General features: G+C 37.6%; 1 protein-coding gene across 1 annotated transcript in view; it reads right to left on the bottom strand.

Moving 5' to 3' along the window:
* Positions 1 to 24,791, bottom strand: part of Ulk4 (unc-51 like kinase 4) — a 522,779-nt gene that overhangs the window by 346,583 nt on the left and 151,405 nt on the right. The window contains 1 exon segment of the mRNA XM_048795329.1: positions 122 to 255. Coding sequence (XP_048651286.1) covers positions 122 to 255 — 134 coding nt within the window.

Raw genomic sequence — 24,791 nt, 5'->3', positions numbered from 1 at the left:
GAAACTACATTTAAGGAGAGTGTCATTGCACTCTCCTGTAAAAACAGATAAGACAGTGCCTAAAAGTTAAGTCACAGAAAGGTAAGCAGCAAGAGGGCCTAAGGACAAGACTACAATTTACAGAGGATTGTTGGCAGTTCCTGCACGATGTGACGGATGAGAAGATCCAGGCATCTAGAGAGGTATTCACCACTGCCTTGCTGCTCCTTGCCTGGAGTGGTCTTTCTGCTGTCCCTCTCGATGTACATCACCAGCCTACAAATGGGAAAGTGCACAGATCACCTCTCATGATAAGACAGTTACTAACATCTATCCCAAAAAGCAGCCAAGGCAAGGGTTTCCAGAGGACCTGGTCCCAATCATGTGGACATTTAGATTCACCAATTTTTCAAGCAGAGACAATAGTGATAGTCAATTTCTGCCTTAGAAAGTTCAAAATGTTTATGCAGAAAGAATATCAGGCAACTTTGAATCTGTCTCCTAGGGTATTACAAAACAATGCCTTGATTTGATTCGCCTTTGGTCAATGGAAGAAAACATTCTCCAGATGATAAATGAAAGGCAAACAAAGATGTCTGCACAAAAGAGCTTTTTGTGTTCCAAAGATTCCAAGCATAACCACAAGTTGACCTGCACTTTTGGTGATCATCAGCATTAAATTTGATTGGAACCCCAGGCAATTCATATGAATTCCTATTCTTTTAGTAAACTGTATGCATAAATGCAACAAAAAAAGGTTTCATTTTACACTGGGTTATATAGATAGCAGGTACTGTCTAAACATCTGGATTGTACATGTCTCTCTACTAGTTTTATAATATCTTTTAACCACAGCAAACCACATCAGTATCTGAATCAAATATTTCCAACTCAGAACTAGAAAACACAATGGACCATGTATCAGACCGGGCCTGATGCAAACTTCAATGGATCATTTCAGCCTTTATTCAGAAACAGAACTACATCTATGGTAATGGATCCCCTTTCCTGGTGGAAAACGAGCCACTGAACAAAGGAGGGGACTGGGCTTTTATAGGTTGTAGGTGATTTAGTGAGCATGTCAGTAGTCTGGACACTCAGGAATTTGAGTTTGGGGGCTGGGGGTCCATGGCCAGCACCTGGAGAAGAGTTATCTTAGAAGAGATTAGTGTTTCCTAGAGGCTATCACTTTAGGTTTGATGAAACAATTTCTTCCTGCCAGCAGCCAGTATCTGAAAGGGATTTACCTTGAGAAAGATGAAACCTATCAATATCTGGCTTTTTTTTTTCCAGCCCATTTTCCCCAGGCCTCACTATTTTGGTGCTTTTCATGTTCCATATCCAATAAATCATATTATGATTTAGATGTGGTACCCCCCCCAAAGCTCACATGTGAGACAATCCAAGAAGGTGTGGAGGAGAAATGATTGGATTATAGCCTTAGCCTAATCGGAGAGCTGATCTCTGATGGGATTAACTGAAATGGTAGGGTGTGGCTTTGGTGTATATATTTGTATGTGGCAAGTGGAGTCTCTGTCTTTTGATCACATGACCTGAGCTGCTTCCCTCCACCACCCTCTCCCCCCATGATGTTCAGCCTCACCTCCAGCCCTGAGAAATGGAGCCAGGCTTCTATGGACTAAGACCTCTGAAAACACAATGGACCTCAAACTTTTCCTCCTCTATAGTTGTTCTGGTAGTCATAGCAGCGAAAAAGCTAAAACAGACCATGACCTTAAATATTTAGGATGCTGTTGCTGGCTGAGGCCCTCCCCACTTTTTCTCAAATGAGTTTGATGAACTCAGTCATTTTCACAAGTTCCCATTCCCAGCAACTCTCTAAATGATGAGTTCATGGATTTCATCATGGAAAAGTCCCTTTGCAACAACTTCCCAGTCATCCATCTCTCCATTTCTGTTTTCTTACTCATCCCACTGAACTTTTGCTTCTCAATTCCCACTATAAACTGAAAAGAGGTGGTTTTGTACATAATACAGATACATAGGTATACTGATATCTTGACACAGCATTCATGTGATTCTCAATAGATTTATCCATGCATTCGCCTTTGTTTATTACTATTTATAACCCCATAAGTGAACACACAGGAAGTTAGTCTAGATTCTGCATCAGTTAGCATCCTCTGTTCTAGTCACTGATTACAGATAGCCCTTGCCACACTCTAACAAATGTAAGACACTGGTTAAAATACGAGAGAATATTGATGCATCACTAGGAAGGTATCAATAGTACTTGAAAATAGCAGCATAAAACTTTCTGATAATGAATAACCATAGAAGAGCAAGACCCCATTCCCTTTTATGATAAATGGACTATAAAAAACATCAGTCATGTAAGTTGTCATGTACTGAATGGAGCCGTCTTGGAGTTCCTAGTCCTGAAGAATCATCATGGCTCATAGCTTCTAAGAGAATGGCAGTAACTCCAAAAACCTTTTAATTAGTTGGGACCTGTTCCATCAGCCCAACCAAGGAGAAGGACAGCCCTACTTCTTCTTGTTTTGCTTGACATCTCTCTGCTAAGCTTTGCCATGGTCAGATTTGGACAGATTTTCCAAAATTAAAGATGGCATTTAAGTACACCACTTCTCAAGATAGGTTTTTGCAGAACCCCCTCTGACTGTATCTGGCCTCGTTTCTACTTGCTAAAATCAAGCACTTCCACTGTGACCATTCATTCCTCAACTTCCTGGGAATTTTATTAATTTAATCTGTGACATTTCTTCTCAATTCATTAGCCCTTGCTTTTCTTCACTTTCTTCATGATTGGAACTACAGATTAGTCAGTTGTTCATGAATATAATGAAATATCTGAGACAAGCTACTTATGAAGAATAGGGTATTTAATAAAGCTCACAGTTTTGGTGATTTAAGGGCTCAAATCATCTGTGATGGTCTTCCTGCTGGCAGTCATGAGGCACCACACAGCATCCATCATGCATCAAGAGACAGAAAGCTCGTGTGTGTGTGTGTATGTGTGTGTGTGTGTACGTGTGGTCTCTCCCTCTTCATATAAAACATCAGGACTCAACCATGGGAGCTCAACCCTAATAAATTAATCTAATTCTAATCAGTTCCCAAAGGACCCACTTTTAAACGCTATGATCAGATTAAGTTTTCTCTTCTAATGACTCACAATAGGAATTATTAACACATGAAACCTTGGAGAACACCAAAACTATATCCAAACCATAGCCAATTATTTCCCACAATCTATTATTTGACTACACTCTTGCTGCTCTTTCTTTTCTTTGCACCCATAAAGCCACATGAACTCTGGATGCATCCAACCATCTATTTTCTACAGAGAAGGATGCTAAAGTAAACTAATGGAATAAATGTATTCAACTATAAATGCATTAACTCCACTGTTGAATGACCCAAATGGTATCAATGATTCAAGTGGTCACCTTATTCCCAAAGTCTATTTTCAATATTTTCTTCTTTTCAAACCACCAATCTTCCATGTTATCTTGAGATTGAGTGTTGTGCCTCCAAGTATGAACACACAAAACATACAGAAACCCTTCCTTTCACAACAATGGATCTATCCCTTCTTCCATCTGTGCTGACCCTTTCATGGTTTTCTAGCAACTGCCCTTCTGTCTCATCTTCTGCCAAGTGTCTTAAAAGGAAAACCTATAAATACTACCTCCACTCTTCTAGATATTTGTTCCTCAATCCTGCTCTATCTGGTTTTCACTCCCATCACTCTCTAAGGTCACCTCAAATCCAATGGGCATTAGTCTGCCTTTACTTGTCGTGACAAGTCAACGTTATTGAATACTGTTCTCATGCCTCCTGTTTCTCTATCCATCATGACATCATACTTTCCTAGTTTTCTTCTCCAGCTTCTTTGGTTGTTCCTTCACACTGTGTGTGCTCCTAAATCTTCAAGTTTATTTAAAAAATGACTTCTAGGCCATTACTTTCCTCTTTCTATCCTTTTGACCCAGGCCATCCACTTTAATTACCTGCCATATTAACAGACACCTTCCAATTCATATCTGGAGCTAAAACCTAAGCCAATATATTCAACTACTGACATGATATCTGCTTTTGTTTGCCTCAACTACACTTCAAACACTATGCAACCAAAATAAACATCATTATCTCACCAAACCTGGTTGTCTTACAACTATGATATCCTACTCTCGACTATTGTTCTTTAGCCTATAAAGGAAACCAGAAACCCAGCAAGTCAATCTTGAAATGTTCTTCAAACCCTTAGATTCTCCACTCTGTAGCCAAGTGCAATCTATCATATTCCCTTGTCCTAGACTACCACAACAGCCATCCAGGTAGGTTATCTGCTTGTTTCTGTCAATCTAGCCTCTGTACTCACTACATCTAATCTATTCTCATCCATCCAGCAACTCCCCTATTAGAAACCCTTCTATGGCATCTCATTATTCTTAACATGACAGCTCTCAAAACTCCTTATCATTACCTACAAGGCCTACAAAATCTGCCCCCACCTACCTCTCCACTTCATCATGCTTTTTCTATCCTTCAATCACAATGTCCTTCTTTTAGTTTCTTAAACTCAGTACTTCCCACAGAAACAGGATATTACCTTAACTTAGATGGCTCTTCTCTCCACTTCCTCCAAATAAATTTACATCTGTATGCCATAATTCCCTACAATTTCCACTCATTTCCCTAAATAAAATACTTATATATCATTATATCATGGAAGAGAATGCATTAAAATCTTACCCAACTATAACTTTCTAATACATATTTTTTGATTACTTGATGACACTCATCATCCTTGTAAACTTTAAAGGACTAAATCTGATTCCGATAATCACATCTTTCCCCTTCTGGGCACAGTTTCTGACATGAATTAAGTACTCAATAAATATTAGATGAATAGGTAAATACAGCTGTTGAAATGGCCTTACCGTTTTCTCTAGCTCTCTATAGCAATTGCTTCATCTTTATTATTCCCTAGGCCCTTTTCTTAATTCTAATATTTGATGTTATGTTTGCTTAAAATTTATACTACTGGATTATATAAAAGGTTAAAAAACAAACAAATGAATCTGCTTAGAAAAAAAAAATTCCAGGAGAAATATCAGAAGGCTAATAAACTGGGGGAATGTTTTCCATTTCATATCACAAAAGGTTAATGTATATATACACACACATCTCTCAATTAGAAAAAGACTAAAGGCAAGAAAAATCAAATGCACACAGAATTTTAAAAGGAAATATACCCAGAATACAAATGACTCAAGCAAAAATATATTCCACTCTTCTCATGAGAGAACTATACATTAAAATGACATCTCTTCTTTCATATACACTCACAACTCAGGAAGTTTGATAACAGACTCCCATGGAAACTCTGAGATACTAATACTCTAGTAATTCACTATTGGAAACAAGCAGGTACAAATCCCATGGGGAGTGTTATAGTCTAGACTCTGAACATCCTGCAAAGGCCCAGGAGTTGAGTGCATACACTATGGGAAAGTGGTAGGGCCTTTTGTGGGTGAGACCCAGTGGAAAGAAGTTAGGTGACTTAAGGACATGCCCTTGAAAGAGATACTGGGACTCCAGCTCCTTCCTATCTCTTTGCTTCCTAGTTGACATGAAGTGGGCAGCTTTGCTCAAACACACACTCCCACCATGAGGCAGTACCTACAGACCCAAAAGCAATGGACTAACATTATGGACTGAAACTTCAGAATTTTGAGCCAAAATACTGTCCTGCACATAAGTTGACTATCTCAGGCATTTTGTCACAGAAAGGAAAGCTTATCTTGAGCCTGATTGCTCTGGCTCAGGTTTTGAGGACTGTTTTGAATAGGAGCCATGAGAATGGACAGCCTTCCCTTTCTGAATTCAGAAGAAATACTTTTAGATTTCTCCATGTAGTATGATGTTAGCTTTGGGTTTGTCATAAATGGCCTTCATAATGTTGAGGCAAGTTCCTTTGATCTCTAGCTTCTCCAGTGCTTTTAACATGAATGGGTGCTGGATTGTGTCAAAGGCCTTTTCTGCATCTAAAATCACATGATTTCCTGTTTAAGTTATGAATCACATTTATTTATTTATGTCTGTTGAACTAACCCTTGCATCCCTGTAATGAAATCCACATGATCATGGTAAGTTATCTTTTTGAAGTATTTCTGAATGGTTTGCTAATATTTTATTAAGAATTTTTGCATGTATGAACATCAATGATATCATCTCAGTCTGTACTTTTCTTGATGTGTCTTTCTCTGGTTTGGGGTTACAATGGCTTCATAAAAAGTATTTGGGACTCTCTCTCTTTCAATTTTGTAGAATAATTCAAGAAGAGTCGTGTTAGTTCTTCTGTAATGGTCTGGTAGAGCTCAACTGAGAATCCATCAGGTCCCGAGTTTTTCTTTTTGGGGGAGGCTTTTAACTGCTCTTTCAACTTCATTATTCGATATTGGTCTGTTTAGGTCTTCTTTATCTTCCTGATTCATTTTGAGTGGGTCAAATGTGTCTAGAAATGTGTTAATGTCTTCCAGATTTTCCATTTTATTGAAGTATAAATTTTCAAAATAGGTCCTGATAATGCTCTGGATTTCAGAAGGGTCTGTAGTGATATCTCCTTTTTCATCTCTTGTTTATTTTCATTTTCTTATTTTTCTTTTGGTTAGTTGGGCTAAGGGTTTATCAGATGTCTATCTTTTCAAAGAACCAACTCCTCATTACATTGATCCTGTGTATTGTTTTCTTATTCTCAATTTGATCGATTTCAGTTCTGATCCTATCTTTTACTAGCTTGGAGGCATTTGTTCTTTTTCTGAGGCCTCGGGATGGAGCATAAGATCATTTATTTGGGATCTTATTTTTTTAATGTAGGTACTCAATGCTATAAATTTTCCTCTTAGAACTGCTTTCACGTTGTCCCAGAGATTTTGATGTTATATCTGTTCTCATTCATTTCTAAGATTTTGATCCCTATTCTCCCCTCTTCTTTGATCCATTCTTCATTTTAGAATATCATTCAACCTTCAGGTGTTTCTAAAGTTTCTATTCTTCTTGTTCTTGAACTCTAGCTTCATTCCATTATGATCTGATAAGACACATGGTATTATATAGATTTGGGGGGGGTGGGCTGGGGTGCCGCAGTCTGGCTGAGCACAAAATCAGGAGCCACTCAAGCAGGAACAAACTTTATTTCCGAACTCCCCTAAATGCCACCCAAGCCCTCTCAGGGACACCACACACCAACCAGAACTCTCTCACCCTCCACCGGGCTCCAGGAGAACTCAACTCAACGGGGAACTCCAAAGTAGCAGGAGCCTGAGGCAGCAGGAGCCGCCCCTATTGCCTGAGCCTCCCTATTGCCAGACAGCAGGGGTCTATATACAATTGAATACACAGCCTGTTTCAATCCAGCATCATCCAGTCACAGCAATTATACACAGCTTAGCTTAATTATCATCTTAATGGCTTGCTTCTCAACCATTACTTCTGGCAAAATGCCAGGGGCCATTCCTACTTGGCTGTGGCTCTCAACAGGGGGGTATTTGCTAAGATTTGCTTTGTAGTCTAGAATATGATCTATTTTGGAAAAAGTTCCATGCACAGCTGGAAAGAGGTGGAGTATTCTGTAGGTGTCAATTAGGTTCATTTGATTTATAGTATGGTATAGGTTGGAAATATATTTATGATTTGATGTTTTGATGACCTGTCTAATTGGTGATATGGGTGTACTGAAATCATCAGATATTATTGTTTTGGGATATATGTGAGATTTAATGTCATGGAGTGTTTTTTCCATGTAACTGGGGACTTTGAAATTTGGGGCATAAATGTTTACTATTATTATATCTTCTTGTTGGGATTGTTCTCTTTACTAGGATATAATGAACTTCTGTGTCTCTTCTTGAAAAGCCAGCCTCTATCTCAGAGCAAAGCTGTCCAAGGAAGGGACATGGCCTTTGTCCTTGGAAAAACCCACAGAGCACTCCTAGGCACATTCCCACCCTGCTAAGTTGTTTATCTACAGGAGAGATCTGCTGCGCCAGCTGTCCCTGACTCAGTCAGGCTAGGTGGGGATCCATAGCAGCCCCCTAGCAGCCACCAATCAGCATGAGACAGGGAAATACCTGGGATGCCAGATAACCCTCCCAGTAGTTTATGGTAGTTGATAACCTGTTGGGAAACCATGTAGTTCAGCACGTACACCCCTCTTGGCTTAAACCAATCAGTTCAAAGGAATACCCCTTTTGTACTGACCAATCACCCCTACCTAACTTGTTCCCGCCAGTGAATGTGCTAATCATGTTTTAGAGTTGTTGTTTGATTTTCCCGCAGCATGAGGTGATTTGTTATGCTATATGTGAAGTCCCTGCCCTTTTCAAAGAATGTATATGAGCTCTGCTCAAGCTATTCTCGGGGCTTTTTGCTCTTTACCTCTTCGAGGTAGGCTTGGAGCCCCAGCATGCTGGACCCCCAATAAACCCTTTGCTGTTGCATGAGACAGTCTCTTGGTGGTCTTTTCCTCTGACATTTGCCTGACCTTTACATTCTGATTAATCTTTGCTTGAAATCTGCTTTGTCAGATATGAGAATAGCTACTCCTGCTTCTTTTACCTGAACCATAGCACTGGAGTATTTTTTTGCCATTCCCTTACTTTCAGCCTGTGAAGTCTTTGCCTATAAGATTAATCTCTTGTAAACAGATGCATCTTGTAAATAGATGCATTCTGATAATCTGTGTCTTTTAATTGGGGAGTTTGAAACCATTAACATTTTGCATTAGTATGGATAAGTGTTTGAGGTTTCCTGCTATTATGGGTTTTCTTGTTTTGTTATAGTTTATCCTGTCTTGATTCTCATTTAGTGAATCATTCTATTGAACTTCTTTTGTTTGGGAGCTTTGGGAATTGTGTTTTAGTTCCTGTGTTTGTGATTTATCTTTGAGTATTCCTTATAGTGCTGGCTTAGTGCTCATGAGTTCTTTTAGTCTAATTGGTGATTGGAAAATTTTTATTTCACCCTCAAATTTTAAATCAAGTTTTGCTGGACATAGTATCCTTGGCTGACACTTTTTTTCTTTTAGGGCTTGGAATATCTCATTCTGGGCCCTCCTTAATTTTAAGGTCTGAGTTGAGAAATCAGAAGTGAGCCTTATTAGTTTGCCTCTAAATGTGACCTGGTGTTTAGTTCTTGCAGCTTTTAATATTCTTTCTTTATCTTCCCTATTAGGCATTTTGATCATGATATGACTCAGCAAACTTCTTATTTAACTAAGTCTATTTGGGGTCTTGTAAGCCTCCTGTATGTGAACATCTATGTCATTTCTGATATGGGAGAAGTCTTCTGTAACCATCTCAATGAAAATATTATTTATGCCTTTAGTTTGTATCTTCTCTTCTATCTCAGGTTTGGTTAATAATCAAAGAGATATTGGGGGGGGTATATCTGGGATAAAGCAAAAAATGGAGGCCAGCTAAGAGACTGAGGATTTGAAGACAGCAATGAATATATGTTAAGTTACTATTAAAAGATCTAAAACTATGGAGGTAAATTCCAATTCAAATTGGAAAATTGAATCCGAACACTTTATGTCCCTTTTTTTACTTACTCCCCTTGGAAAGTTCTTCAGTACCATTCACAGTCAGAACTTTCAAAGAATTTCTTAAAGGTGAAAGTACAGATTAAAAGGATCAAGGGCTGGGGATGTGGCTCAAGTGATAGCACGCTCGCCTGGCATGTGCAGGGCGACAGGTTCGATCCTCAGCACCACATACAAATAAAATAAAGATGTTGTGTCCACCGAAAACTTAATAATATTAAAAAATTCTCTCTCTCAAAAAAAAAAAAAAGAGGATCAAGAGATGGCAAAAGCACACATGAAGGAAAAAGCTACCTGGGGAAACAGACAGAACCCCAGCACCACCCCAAGCCCTAAATGGCAGGGAAATAGGACAAGTTTACACTTACAGGATAGTAAGAAAAGAAAGTTTCTCAATTTTATAAACAATTTTTAAAGAAAATAAGTAGCAGAAACCAGGGACAAAGGTAATGCTAAATACAAAGAAGGATCAGAGAGAGAGAAAGAGAATATTAAGAAAAAATAAATGAAGGAATTGTACTTTAAGAAATTTCATCTGAGAGCAGCACAGTTAATGATTGAGATGGGGAGAAAGCAAGACAACTATGTGTTAGAAGTACACAGGCAGGAAGGAGAAAAAGAAAACACAAGATAAAAGAGAAATGGGCTGCCTGGAAATGGTGTGAGTAGAAGACAAAATTCAAGTAGTTCATCGTGGAGAGAATGACATATTTTCACCATGAGAAGTAAATTATATGGGTTTTAGAAATGGAGAGTTCAAGCTCCTTGCTTTGACTTTACCTGGAGTCCTCTACAAGGACACCATCACCACTGCTCTCCCCCATTCCTATCCTTCTAGAACATTCCTACTCCCTTCAAGTGCCACTGAGCTCTATTGCCTATCAATTGGACTACCCCATTGCCTATTTTTACTTTATATCTTCCTATGGGCAGTAGGCTACTAGAATAAGATATAAATTATGGATATCCATCCTATTTGGATTCACATTAGATAATTTCACCACAGGTTACTAGTTCCTTACTGAGCCATACACTATTTCCAAAGAATCAAAATACCCCACTAGTGTTTTACTCCATTCTAAGTTCATTTTTTATCAGTCTACTACAGATTCTTTGACTTCCTTTCCCCATACAAGAACAATTTGCTTTAAATATGGGATGCATTTTTCCTCTCTTCCATTTCCCTGCCAGAATCCTCAGCAAATTCATTGTCCAATTCAATACCTCTGTTTGTAATTAAAGCTTTTGTCTCTAAGCTTATGGCAGCCAAGTGATAAATGGAATTTTGGCCCAAATTCAAACTATAGTGATCCTAATATATCTAAGGGCCTTCTCTGATTAGTTCTTTACTTCCCAAATATGTAACTGGAAGAGACATACTTAGCAACTAGCAGAATCCAGACATTGGCTATCTGACCTTAGACATGAAGACTAATATTATAAGTGACAAATGCAAGTATAGAATTTCCCCTCTCTACCAAGATAGTAAATCTAGTAAATCGTATCAACAGAAAAACTATAGAAAGTAGAACCAACAACAAAAATTTAAAAGGTGCAGGGGTGATAATATCTATTACAGCTCCATTTAAAGAATCAATTCACCCAGTATAAAATCTTGGAAAATGTTTGCAATGGATCTTGAACGACAGTGAGTTATCTAAAATGTAAACATGTTATAATTATAACTGCAGCTACAATTTAACATGTAATATCTCTATTGGAGCAAATCAACACAGACCTGGCAAATTTCTTACCTGACAAAGACAACCCTTGCCCCCGATTGAGAGAATACACCAACAAGTGAAAGAACAACCAGTATGTGTTTGTTTTTACTCATCAAGGCAAATGGGTCATATTAACTGTCTTGCTGCAGACTCTGCCAACTCTCCTGCTCTTGACCATAAAACAGCCTGCAAAGATCTATCCCCAAGTATCATACACCTATATTATTTTGATGACATAAGGAAGAGTCAGCAACAAGTATTCTGGAGGACTTAGCAAGTCATTTAAGAGAAACCTCATTAAAAATTCAGGGCTTACCACCTCAGTAAAGTTCTAGGATTAAGTGGTCTAGAGCAAGTTCAGAAAGTATGGGAGTCTGATTATAACAAAAAAAGGAAACACAATATGTGGTGTGATTTTATGAATTTAGAAGGCAATACATACCATCTTTGGATCTGTTTGTTTCGCTCACATTTATGAAGAGCCTTAAAGTTGCTAGTTTTAAAGGGAGTTGGATTAAAAGCTCTGCAGCAATTCCAAGCTGCTATGTAAGTGGCTCTGCCACCTAGACCTAACATCCAACATATCTATGGCGCTGAGTAGCTACGGAAAATATAACTCCAGGAAAGTACCAACAGGTCAATCACAATCCATCTTTGTGCTTTTAGAGCAGAACCTCATTCTCATTTGTGGATGACTATTGTTTTAGAAACAGCTTCTCATAGAAAATAAGCACATATCTGTATACGGGGTAAAAATGGGAGTTCATAACCCACTTGAATCAAACGTATGAAAAATGATATGTCAAGAGCTATGTAATATTTTGAATAATAAAAAAAAAGAAAATAAGCACATGACCACTGACGTCAAATGAGCTTATGATCTGAGCTACATATCATTAACCTCACTTCACCATGCCACTAGGTTTTGGATACACATCAGTAAACCATCATCAAGTAGGTTGATAAATATAAGAGACTGAGCTTGGATAGGGCCACAATGTACACACTACATAAGAAGATGGTTCCTATTTCTCCAAAAAACTCCTCTGAATTACCTCCTCTCAATTCTGATTAAGAATAATTTGTGGGCTGGAACTGCAGCTCAGTGGCAGAGCACTTCCATAGCACATGTGAGGCACTGGGTTCCATGCTTAACACTTCATAAAAATAACCAAAATAAAGGTATGCTATCCATCTCAACTACAAGATATTTCTTTTTTTTAATAGAATTATTTATGAACAGCTGACTGAAAAAAGAAAAATTCTGATTCTGGTTAGTGAATGATTCAATACGATATGCTGGCACCAAATGAAAGAGGACTGTCACATTACAAACCTAATCAAAAGCGTACCTGAGAAGAACATTCTCCAGTGAGCAGAATTTCAAAACAGATTTTGTTGGACTCTGTGTTTAACTGAGATATGGCCACTGGCTAACAGTTTAGTAAGATGGTCAGGGACATAAGACTGGTGGCAAGAAATTCTAGGAAAGAGGTTTGCTGATAGACCTGAGAATTGGAAAAAAGTATGAAGACATTTGTATGTGATGTGGATGTCAAAGAGTATCCATTTCAGAGGAGGCCCTCAATAATCAGGTAGATGACATTCTGCAAATGGCAGTCAAGATTCCTTCTCCAGTCACTCCAGTGCTCGTACAACAGGTCCATGTACTAAGGGGATGGGAAGTGGCAAAGATGGAGTGTATGCATGGGCTCTGCAAAAGGAATGCTCGTCAATGATTATGTAGATACTGGCCCTCCAATCAAGAAGAAAACCAATGCTGAGAACTTGGTGTAGTGCCATTTCCTCAGGAGAACAACCAGTTGCCTAAAACAGGTTGATTTGAAGAAGGAGCAGCAAACTATTCTCACTAGAATAAACACAAATCCCTGCACACAAACTTGACCAACCTATAAAATGAAGTACAGACTTAAGAAATGCTTTACTTACAATCATGTAATCAAAATAGCAATGCCTTTGATCAAAGAACTTGGCAATGGGCTCAAGCCTAGGAAATTCATAGTCTTGGCTGCAACTATCACATACACAGCTCTTAAAAGAGGAATGGCTTATGGAGAATTCAGTCGTGGTGTCAACTGAGGAAAAATCATGCTAAAACTCTGGGCTCTATCTTAAAACATGAAGGATTTAAAACATGAAGTATATGTTTTGAAATGGCACCAAAAAAATATGGTATTATCTCCCCACACAGTTCTGGGAATCAATAAGCAGAAGAGATCCTCTCTCATGATTATAATATTTTTGCCTTCAGTCACCATGACTTTGAGCTCTGCTGGGTTGTTTCCTAGGAAGAAAAGGTTCCACCAGAAGATACAACAACTAAACTAGAAGGTCAATCTGGGGATACAGGAGGCTTACTGTACTGGTTGGAGTACGTCATCTTGATTACCAATGAAAACTTGGTGGTTGTTTCACAGTGAAAATGGGCAACTATAACAAAAATGTTCTCTGAAGAACCTCTCAGAATGACCATAAAATCTAGTAGCTGAAGTGAGAGAAAACCTCAGCACCAAGAAAAGTCTAGTTCACTGAGGATTCAGATCTTTGAGGTAATTTACATCCCTAGTAAAGTGCAAAGATATGATTCAAGTGTATTTACAGTACTAGAAATAGTTAATCATAGAGATTTCTAATTCACATTACAAAAACACTCTCAAGAAGCCTCAACGGGTAGATCAAAAGTTGTCCTCCTGCACTGTGGATATAAGATAGTGGTTGTGTTTTTCTTACTTTGACAATATGATGGGGTAGAAACAGTATTTGGTTATCATTTTAACTTGTATTTCTGATTATTAATGAGGCTGAATATCTATTCCTATCAGGAATCTCTCCACAGTACAGAGATTATTATGTATGATGCAAAAACTTACAGGTTTTTGTTAGCATGTAAGTTTTATTTATGATTCTTAGGGGATCAAGTTTCTAATTTATATGTAGCCAAACAATCAGTATTTCCTTTTACGGTTTCTTTCATTGCCTTTCTACTCAGAACAACCTTCCTTGCCCATATTTAAACATATTTTCTTCCAGATGTTTATGGTTTCTTTGGGGTATATAATTCTTTAATCCATCTGGAATTGACTTTTGTATAGTATAAGCAGAGAAAATAATTTTTCCCACACAGTTAACCAATTATCCAGAGTAAATATTTCTTCTTTAAAAAAAATCTTTCAAGATCAAAGCAGATTTTCTTTTATTTCACTGATTATCATATTAATGCAATGCCATGGGGAAAGGGGGAGAAAAAACTCTAGGAAAACCCGATTCATCAGGAGGCACTGACATTTCAGGCTCACAGCAAACCTATACAATGAACTTACAAGACTATTCATCCTCTAAAAGGGTTATCATTTCTAGAGACACATAAGGCCCTATTTTATCACCTGTCATATTCAATATGAGAATGAAGCCATTTGAAGAAATAGGTGGACATTTGGGGGCTATCATATCATTTTTATCAGATCCTGACAGCTCAGTTTCACTGCCTGTCTTACACTAGATGGATTTGAGAGCTGACATCATAGAAAATGTGCTGAAATCTAATCCATAAAAGACTACTGGTGATGATGGTAAGCAGGAAAATATATCTGCATAATGTAGCAAAGGTTATCATGGGCTCCTGATGTGGGGCTTCAGTTGTCAGGCAGATGGGCAGCATCATGATTTGCAGAAAGCCAGCTGCTAGTGGAGTTTCAAGGGAAAAGAAAGAAAAGAAGTGCACGTTTCCATACAAACTCATCACAGAGAATTTTAACATCTCTCTATAGCCTGCAGGCTTGCTCTCTTTTGCATATCTTTATATTCAACCTTGCATCTTATATGCACACTAATATAATATCTGGGCTACAAAACACATAGAAACAAAAACGAATCATTTTCCACTGCTTGTACCCATATTTGTTTCTGGGAACAATTTGTTATTGAAGTAAATCTAAAAGTATGAAAAATTTTGAACTTTCACTGACTTAGAGATCCACTTAAACCTTTAAAACAACTGGTACCTATTGCTAACATTTAGTTTTCTTTTTCTTTTCATTAGTTTTTCTTATAAGAATGAAATAGCTCATTGTATAATAGTCTAAGCACACAAGTGAAGAGATAAATAATGTGTTTTCCCTACCCTCCTTAGATAATAAACTTGATATTATTATTCTTTGCCTTTTTTTTAAAAGGACTTTTATACAAATACATGCAACAGAATCATTTTGCCATGTACGTTGTTTTTAAAAATGTCTTCAAAATTAAAATAGAAAGCTGCCCTGTCATTATTTTTACTCATCTAATGAACATTTCTCTAAGTTAATCAAATAGGTCATATATATTATAGCTATGTCATATTTACTGAGCCAGTTCAATATCAATGCATGTAACAAAGCTGCATTGGATACCTTCATGCATATATCTGGAAAAATTAATAGTTTGATTTCTAGCAGCTAAATATCAAATGCAAACCTTTTAAACTGAACTTATGGGTATTGTTAATAGAAATATGTGTTTCTACAACGCTTTCCAACAAATCACAGCAACTCACATTTCCATGCAATGTGGACAACCAGTGAAAACACTTAAAATATCCAAAGGAAAAAGACAGGTCATAAAAATAAAGTAAAAAATATAATTGGAAAATAAACAAAATTTAAAAACCTCACTGGATGGGCTCAATAATGAATGCAGGTAGAAGAAAAAGTTCAAATAAATTTAACTTATAAAATGTAAAAAGTACAGATAAAACAGACCAAGAAGAACCAGAGTCCCTGGAAGCTGTAGAATAACAAAACACTTTATATTTGTATTATCAGGTCTCAAAAAGGGAGGAGTGGGCAAATGAAAACGAAATAATGACTGAAAATTACCAGATGATATAAATCTGCAGATTCAAGAAACTGTGAGCCAACACCAAACAAGATAAATCCATAGAATCCCATAATGTACATCCCAATTAAACTTCTATATCCTAAAAGCAAAACTGTCCCCACTCCTGCATGGCCCAAAGAGGAAATAGGTCTCTTCAAATCTACCACAACAAATGCTATGCCCAAAGTCATTAATCACAACCAAAGAAGCTACTGGAAACACACATTATGGTGCCTAGCTAGAATCAAAGCCAGTATTGAATAACAAACCCAAACCTCCAAACACATCTTCAGGATATGTAGAAATATGTTACACCAAATGCAGAAATATCAATGAAGAAACACGATAATATGACATCTCCAAAAGATAACTCTCTGGTAAGAGATTCCAACAAAATCAGAATTATGAAATGCTTAATAATTCAAAAAAATATTTTTTTAAATATCAATGAGATCCAAGTGAATACAGAAACAGTTAAATGAAATCAGAAAAACAATGCAGGATATGAATGAAAAATCCAGCAGAGCTTCTGAAAAAGAACTAAGAGAATTCTTAGAAATGAGGAAATCAATAAGTCCAATTCAGTTGAAAATCTCAGCAACAGACTAATCTATAAAAGAAAAGCCCCACATTACATTAAAAGGCAACTCCCTTAGACTAAGAGCAGATTTCTCAGCAGGGTGGGATGGAATGAACATATTCCAAGTCCTCAAAAAGTTCTAGTTTTTGCTACCTTGTACTTTTAGTTATTCTTTCATCTTTCCATTATGGAACTAAACAATAAAATAACTATTGTATTATTATGCCGAGCAAGATCATTCTTCATAAGGATGGAAAAACAAAGAACTTCCAAGATAAAAACTGAGGGAATTCATGACCAGCTTTACAAAACATGCTTAAGGGAGTTGCACACACAGAAGTGAAAGGTAGCATGTGAAACTATCAACTCCCACTAGAAGAGTAGATACATAAAAGAGAAATGAAAAATGACCAAACACTATTAATACAATACACCATCAAACAACAAAGATGAATAAGTCAAAGAAAAGACCAAAGGAATATTCAAAACAACTAGAATAAAAAACTAAATGACAGGCATAATTCAACCATTTCAATAATAACCCTGGATACAAATGGACTTAATTCTCCAACTAAAAGGTACACATTGGTTGTACAAATAAAGGAAAACAACAAATCCAACAATATGTTCCCTACAAGAAACTTGCTTCACCAATAAAGACACACACAGACTGCAAGAATGAAAATATAAATTCCAAGCAAATGGAATCCTGAGCAGGAATAGCTATACCTATATCAGACAAAATAGACTTTAAAACAAAAACTATAAGGAGAACACATTACCTTCATTATCATGCATTACCTTAATATAAGACCTGAAATTCCAAAACTACTAGAAGAAAACACAGGGGATACACTTCAACTTATTAGTATAGGCAATCATTTTCTTAATTAGGCCCCAAAAGCACAGGAAGCAAAAGGAAAAACTGACAAACGGGGACTACATTAAACTAAATAGTTCTTGCATAGCAAAGGAAACAGAATGAAAAGAAAATCTACGTAATGGGAGAAGATACTTGCCAGAGGGTTAATGCCAGAATATATAAAGAATTCAAAAACTTAAAGAAAAAGTAATCCAAGCTGAGCATGATGGCATATACTTGTAATCCTAATGATGCAAGAGGATCACAAGTCTAACCTCAGCAATTTATTAAAACTCTCAGCTACTTACCCGGATCCTATCTCAAAATAAAAAATAAAAAGGACTGAAGATGCAGCTTAGTGATAAAGCACTCCTGGTTTCAATCACCAGTACAAAAAGAAAAAAGAAAAATCCAATGAAAAATGAATAAATAATCTGAATACACTTCTCAAAAGAAAAGCAAATAACTGATATATTTTAAAATGTTCACATTAGCCATCAGCTAAATGAAAATCCAAATTACAATGGGTTTCACCCCCAATTAGAATGTCTATTATTTTAAAAAAATAACAGACATAGGTGAGCATATGGAGAAAAAGCAATTCTCCACACTGTTGGTGGAAATATAAGTTAGTACAACCATTATGGAGAAAACCATGGAGGTTCCTCAAAAAACTAAAAGTTTACTACGGTATTACTCACAACAACTAAAATATGGAATTAGCCTAAGTGCCCATAAACAGATGAATGGATAAGGAAAATGTGGTGTATATACACAATGGTTTATTATCCAGACATAAAGAAAAATGAAAATATAGGGTCGACACTCCATCATGTAAGTTCAGGCACTGGCTTCCTTAACAAGAACCCTAAAGCTCAAGAAATAAAACCAATAAATAAATGGGATGACATCAAATTTAAGAAGCTTCTACTCAGCAAAGGAAATAGTAAAGAAAGCCTATAGAATGGGAGGAAAATCTTTACCAGCTGCTCCTCAAAGGGGATTAATATCCAGAATATATTAAGAATTCAAAACATTCAACACACAAAAAAATCAAATAAATGGGCAAAAGAACTAAACAGACAATTCTCAAAAGCAGAAACACAAAATGGTCAAATATATTTTTTAAAGTTGAACATCTTTTAACAATCAAAAAACACAAATCAAAACTATACAAGATTTCTTCTTGCTCCAGTCAGAATGGCAATTATCAACAACACAAATAATAAATGATGGTGAGAATGTGAGGGAAAAGGTATGTTCATACATTGTTGGTGGGACTGCAAATTAATACAATCACTCTGGAAGATTGTATGGAGACTCCCCAAAAGATTAGTCACAGAACACCACATGACCCAGGCATCCCACTCCATGATATTTATCTAAAAGAACTAAAATCATCTATACAACACAGACACTTCAATGTTTATAGCAACACAATTCACAATAGCAAATTATGGAATCAGATACCTGTGAACAAATGAATGAATCAAGAAAATGTGGCATATGTACACAACGGAGTTCTACTCAGCCAAAAAGAAGAATACAATGACACTTGCTGGTAAATAGGTGGAAATGGAGAACACCATGCTTAGTGAAATAAGCTAGACTCAGAAAAATCAAGGATTGAAGGTAGAAGCCAGAGCAAAATAAGGGAAAGAAGGCAGTGGGGGAGGGGATCAAATTACAAATACACAGAGACAGTTCACAGATCAAAAGGTGGAGAATGACAGGGAGGGATGAAAGATGGGAAAGGGGAAGAAACAGAAATGAATTTAACAAAATCATGTTATATGAGTAGTAAAGGGAATTTCACCTTTATGTATATGCAGAAAGTACCAATCAAAAAGAAAGGAGTGAGGGCTGGGGTTGTGGCTCAGTGGTAGAGTGCTTGCCTCGCACATGTGAGGTACTGGGTTTGATTCTCAGCACCACATAAAAAATAAAAATATTGTGTCCATTTACAACTAAAAATATATTTAAAAAAAATAAAGGAATGAAAGGAAGATCAGTAGAGGAGGGAGAAGAGGGGGATGGAGGAGAGGAGAAAAGGAGGGATGGTGTTTAAAATCAAATTCCTTCCATATTTGTTTTTGTCCAAATGAACCGAATTACCATATATAACTACAATAAAAAGAAATATACTGATAACACTGTGATTTAAAGGCAGCTTAAATATATATTCTCTGGGGAATTATACCACAAACTTGATATATATATTGTTTTTAATTTTTAGAAATTGCTTTATTTTTATCTTTAATTATATAAAATATGTATGTGTTTATTAAATTTGGACCATAAAACAGATACATTCAGAGATGTACAGCTCATCCCTGGCCCTGCCTCCCTATTCTCTTCCCACCCACTAATTTACCCTTCCTTGTTGCAAATTTTTTATTTAACCTTCCATTTTTTCCTCTTTGAAAATGTTAGCAAATGTACGTATTATTTCTGTGTTCACCCTTTTTCCTAGATAACATGTAGTATGCTAAATGCTGCTCTGCACCTTGCTTTTTTTGGGGGGCAGGGAGGGGAGGTAATATATCTTGGAGATGACTATGGCTGTGGTTATGGATATTCCCTGTTCCTTTTCCCCTCCATTATGGGGATTGGGATACACAGATTTCTAAAGATGGTCCTTCTCCAAGAGTTCCACTCCTAGCTACTCAACCAAACAGTAATGTAGGTACTACTGAGAATGGGAGTTGGAAGGTGTGAAGTTCCAGTTCAGTTAACCTTGAGATATGGAGAACATCTGGGTCAGCCTAATCTAATCAGGTGAGACCTTTGAAAGCAGATCATTTCCTCTGACGGGTGGCGGAACTGGACAAAGATGTTTGAACCATGAAGCGAATTCAGGGCATGAGAAGTGATCTTGCCAGGAAGAAAGCTAACAGCTACATTGTGAATTTCTAATCCAGAAGACTTCAGTCCTATAGTTGAAAGAAATTAATTCTACCAATCACTAGTGAACTTTGAAGAGAACACGGAGCCTCAGATGAGAGCTACAGCACCAGCCAATATCTATGACTTCAAGCCTGGGAGGTCAGCAGTAACAGAGTGCCCACCCTCCTTACCCATAAAACCATGAGATAAATAGGCATTATCTAAAGTCACTGAGATTATGGCAATTTGTTTCAACAAAAAACAGAAAACTAACACGAAGATCACCACAGTTCCCCAGCTAGATTCCTGGTGCTGGATGCTTGGGTAGTTTAGCCCTGTGCTATGTCATTTCACTTCTCACGCAGTCTCCTAGAAGCAAGACAGCTAGGTCAAAAGGTAAATGAATACGTTTTTCATTTTCCTTTGTTGAGGTCAAGTATCCCTACTCTAGAAACCCAAAGTCTGAAATGCTCCAAAATCTGCAATTTTTTTGAGCACTGACATGATACCACAAAGGAAATAGTTATCTTGCCACACTTGACTCATGTGCCTGGTCACAGCCAAAAAATGCAGGCACACTAACAATATGCATAAAATTACCTTCAGTCAACGTGTGTAAGATGCATAGGAAACAAATGAATTTCATGTTCAGACTTGGGTCCTATCCCCAAGATATCTCATTATGTATATACAAAAATCCACTCCCCAAAAAAGTGCTTCTGGTCCCAAGAATTTCAGATAAGGGATATTCAACCAATATTTCCGGATTCTTCTTCACAGTAGTTATACTATTGTGCATCTTTTATACTGGTAGTGTAAAAGAGTGCCAGTTTCCAGAGCCTTGCCAAGTGAATACATTGTCAAATATTGCCAATGCATTAAGTGATAAATGGCATCTTAGTGTAGTTTTAATAATTGGCATTTCAATTAAAATGAGGCAGATTTAGCATTTACTCATAAGTTTAAGGGTCATCTGCTTTCCTTTTTCCATTAACTGGCTGTTCATGGACTCTTGTCTATTCCTGTCCAATCCTTTTAATTTACTTTGGGTTTCTGTGTTCCATGTCACAGGTCTCCCTCAAATATCTGGTGATTTTTTTTTTTTTAATGACACTGAAGTGTGGATGGAAGTTTGTACATAGGAATAGGGCTTATGACAGATGGCCTCTAGTGTAGGACAAAATTCCACTGGCTGTAGTAGGGAACACTCAAATGTCAGCCATTGTGGGGCTTTTATCAGATCCCCAAGAGCTTCCCTAAGATGATGCTCCAAACTCTGGGCAACAGTAGGTAAGTCAAGCTGCAAGCAGTCCGAGTTTGAATGGGAAGGTAGCTAAGGCCCTCCCACAGAGTAAGTTTACTTTCATACTGTCATCTGCTTTTCCACAAGCTCCTCATCCCCTCTTAGCCACATTATGCAGAACACCTCTCAAGAGCCCTGCTACAGTGGGAGAGGAGAAGCCTCCCAGATGCTCAGTGTAGGAGGAGAGCTATGGCTCAAATCTCCATAGCAATTTCTCACTTATGCTTTCAAAGTACCTGGTAAGCCCATCTCCTTACCATTCCAAATATTACCAGGTAGTAATCATGTCTAATATTGGCCTCATCCCTTGCAGACAATAAGAGATTTCAGCATTCTCCTTCCACTAAATGAGTAAAGATTTATCCATCAGCTTTCCAGCATCCAAAATACAAAGTTATGGGGAAACAACACTCATCCACTTTTAGTCATCTTTCCCTCTGCCATTGTTGTCTTGTGCCTTTTTAACTCCTTTACTCTCATTCACATACAGAAGACATAAAGTTGAACCCGAAGATGACTACTAAAACTACCTTGATTAGAAATCATCTGCCATCTGTTCCTCCTCCTCCTGGAATCCCTGGTGCTTTGCAAAGTGAGGCCTCCTGGACCCACACTCCATCTTTCTTATTGTTTTCACATGGATTTCCCATGTCTTTGTCGTTGGCTCAATACAGTTCAGCGTGTTCTTTCATATGGACTTTCAAAGCCGCAATGACATCCCCAGCAGAGACCATTGTCTCTCAGTTCTTCTGTTGATTTTCCAAAAAAACCTGCCTCTCCATAGTGTTTTCATTAATTGTTAAAATTCTTTTCTGTCTCTTTCATTAGTTCTGCCACAATAAGAGCTGCCTGGTCTTCCTGTTCTTTCTCCTTCAAGAACTATGTCTTGCAAAACTGCCTGGGGCAAACCTTGACCTACTAATTTCTTCCCCTACTCAGCACCAGTTGAGGACAGGTGCGCCAAGCAGGTGAGGAAAGGGAAGCAGGTAAAGTCGTCTTCCCAGAGCCTCCCAGTCTGGGGCAGGCTGGCCCCACCAATTCTTTCAGCCCTACTCCAGATGTCCTGGACACTTCTGGAGTAGGAATAGGACTACAGACCCCAATCATCACACACAGAAAGCATCTGCATTTAGAACCCTGCAGAAGCTCGAAGGTCAATATTCACCATCAGGGACTCAAGAGGCGTGTCATCTCTGCCACACAGTGCAGGAAGAATGCAGCCCACCTCGTCTCACCTGTGAGATCCGCTCTCCACACTTGCCCTGCTGGCTATGTTGCTCCAGAGAATCAACATGGACTCAGTCAGGATGTGCCTTCAGGCCATCTGTTTCCTGCCATTTGTAAAGTTTTCTAAATATTCATCTAGAGACACACAGAAGTCACAGCAGTTCCCTGGGAGGACTGGATGTGCCATGAGTCCCCAGACACTGAACATCTGAATGGTTTTATTCCTCCCAGTTAAACAGTCTTTACAATTAGGGTTGCAGAAAATGTTTCAGATAGAGTGATCTGAATGGCTCTCTGAAGAACAGAGACCTGAATAACCCAAGGCAGCTAGCCAAGCAAACCCTGGGGGGGAAGAGATCACAGCCACTGGGAATGCAATTGGGGAAAGACTTAAAAGCAGTACAACAGGCTTAGTGTATTCAAAGAGTAAGAAGAGCATTGTACTGTCATGTATAACTAATTAAAACAAACTTAAAAATTTTTAAAAAAAAAAGAGTAAAAAGAAAACCTGCATACTGGAAGCAAATGAGCAAAAAGACTACAAAACAAGGGCTAAGAGATGGGCAGGAACTGGATGAGGCTGGGCAGAGTGGGTCCTGGTGAGGAGCCGGCTACTATTTTATTATGGCTGGGTAGTACCAGAAGAGTCTGAGCAGGGAAGATGAGTCACGGTGTGTACATACTTCTGCTGCTCTACAGAAACCAGACTGAGAATGAGAAATGACCTAAGAACACAAGTTGAGAAACTTGGTTCATCTGGTAGAAAATGATGGTAGACATAAGGAGAGATCAAAGGCAGCAAAGTCACTGTTAAGGCCATTGAAAAGTAATGAACACAAGTGACCTCCACTTCCATCTATTATGGACTAACAGCAACAGGATTCACCTTCCAATCTAAAACAAAATATTCAAAACATCAACTTTAAAGACAATAAGCAGAAAATAAAGAAGGATATAAGTAGTAAATCCCCAGAGATGAAAAACAATGGAATCTTATTAAGCGCTTCTAAATACCCTTGAATTAGACGTGATTAACTATAATATAATGACATGCTAGAAGGTAAACAACAAGAGAAAAATCATAATAAGGCAAATGCCTTCCATGTGAAGAGTATATTCAATTATAGCCATAGTCATGAATTTGTCAGCACTTATCTGTATGAAAAGACATTCTCAAAGATTAGCCAAAGCTCACACCAAAGATCATCACTAACAGATGAACAGCTGCAAGTGACTTCATGATGTGAACACTAACTTTGACTACCAGTTAAGCTAAATGTTATCTCCCCTATAAAAAAAAGATTTTTTTCATTAATAGAACTGTATTACCAAAAAAAATTTTTTTAACATTCTCAATCATTATTTTTCTTCTGTCAATAAAAGACATGTGGGAATTTGCCTTGTTATATAAATATCAACATAACAGTCAAAATTTTTCCATTTTGCCCACAAAGCCCAATTGTGAATTCTCTGGATGTTTACAGGAAAGAAAAAAAAAAAGTAACTGTACCAATTCCTAATCCAAATCAATCTCAGCATTGCACACACTCTTCTTATTCCAGAACAAGTAAAAACCTAGATGAAGAAGTGAACATTAAACCAGATTTTCAGGAAACCTCTGGGCTTCAACAGAGCATGGACCAGATTATTCAAAGTTAATCATAAAGCATCATAGCTTGAAGGGAACTTATCTCTTCCTTTTAGAGGAAGGAAATGAAATGGAGAGGGGAAAAAAAAAAACAAGCCCCAGCCCAGAGTAAGTC

Source organism: Marmota marmota, unplaced genomic scaffold (genome assembly GCF_001458135.2).
Source record: "Marmota marmota marmota unplaced genomic scaffold, marMar, whole genome shotgun sequence".
In the NCBI taxonomy this organism is placed as follows: domain Eukaryota; kingdom Metazoa; phylum Chordata; class Mammalia; order Rodentia; family Sciuridae; genus Marmota; species Marmota marmota.
The sequence above is the reverse complement of the archived record's forward strand: the minus strand, read 5'-3'. Positions and strand labels throughout refer to the sequence as shown.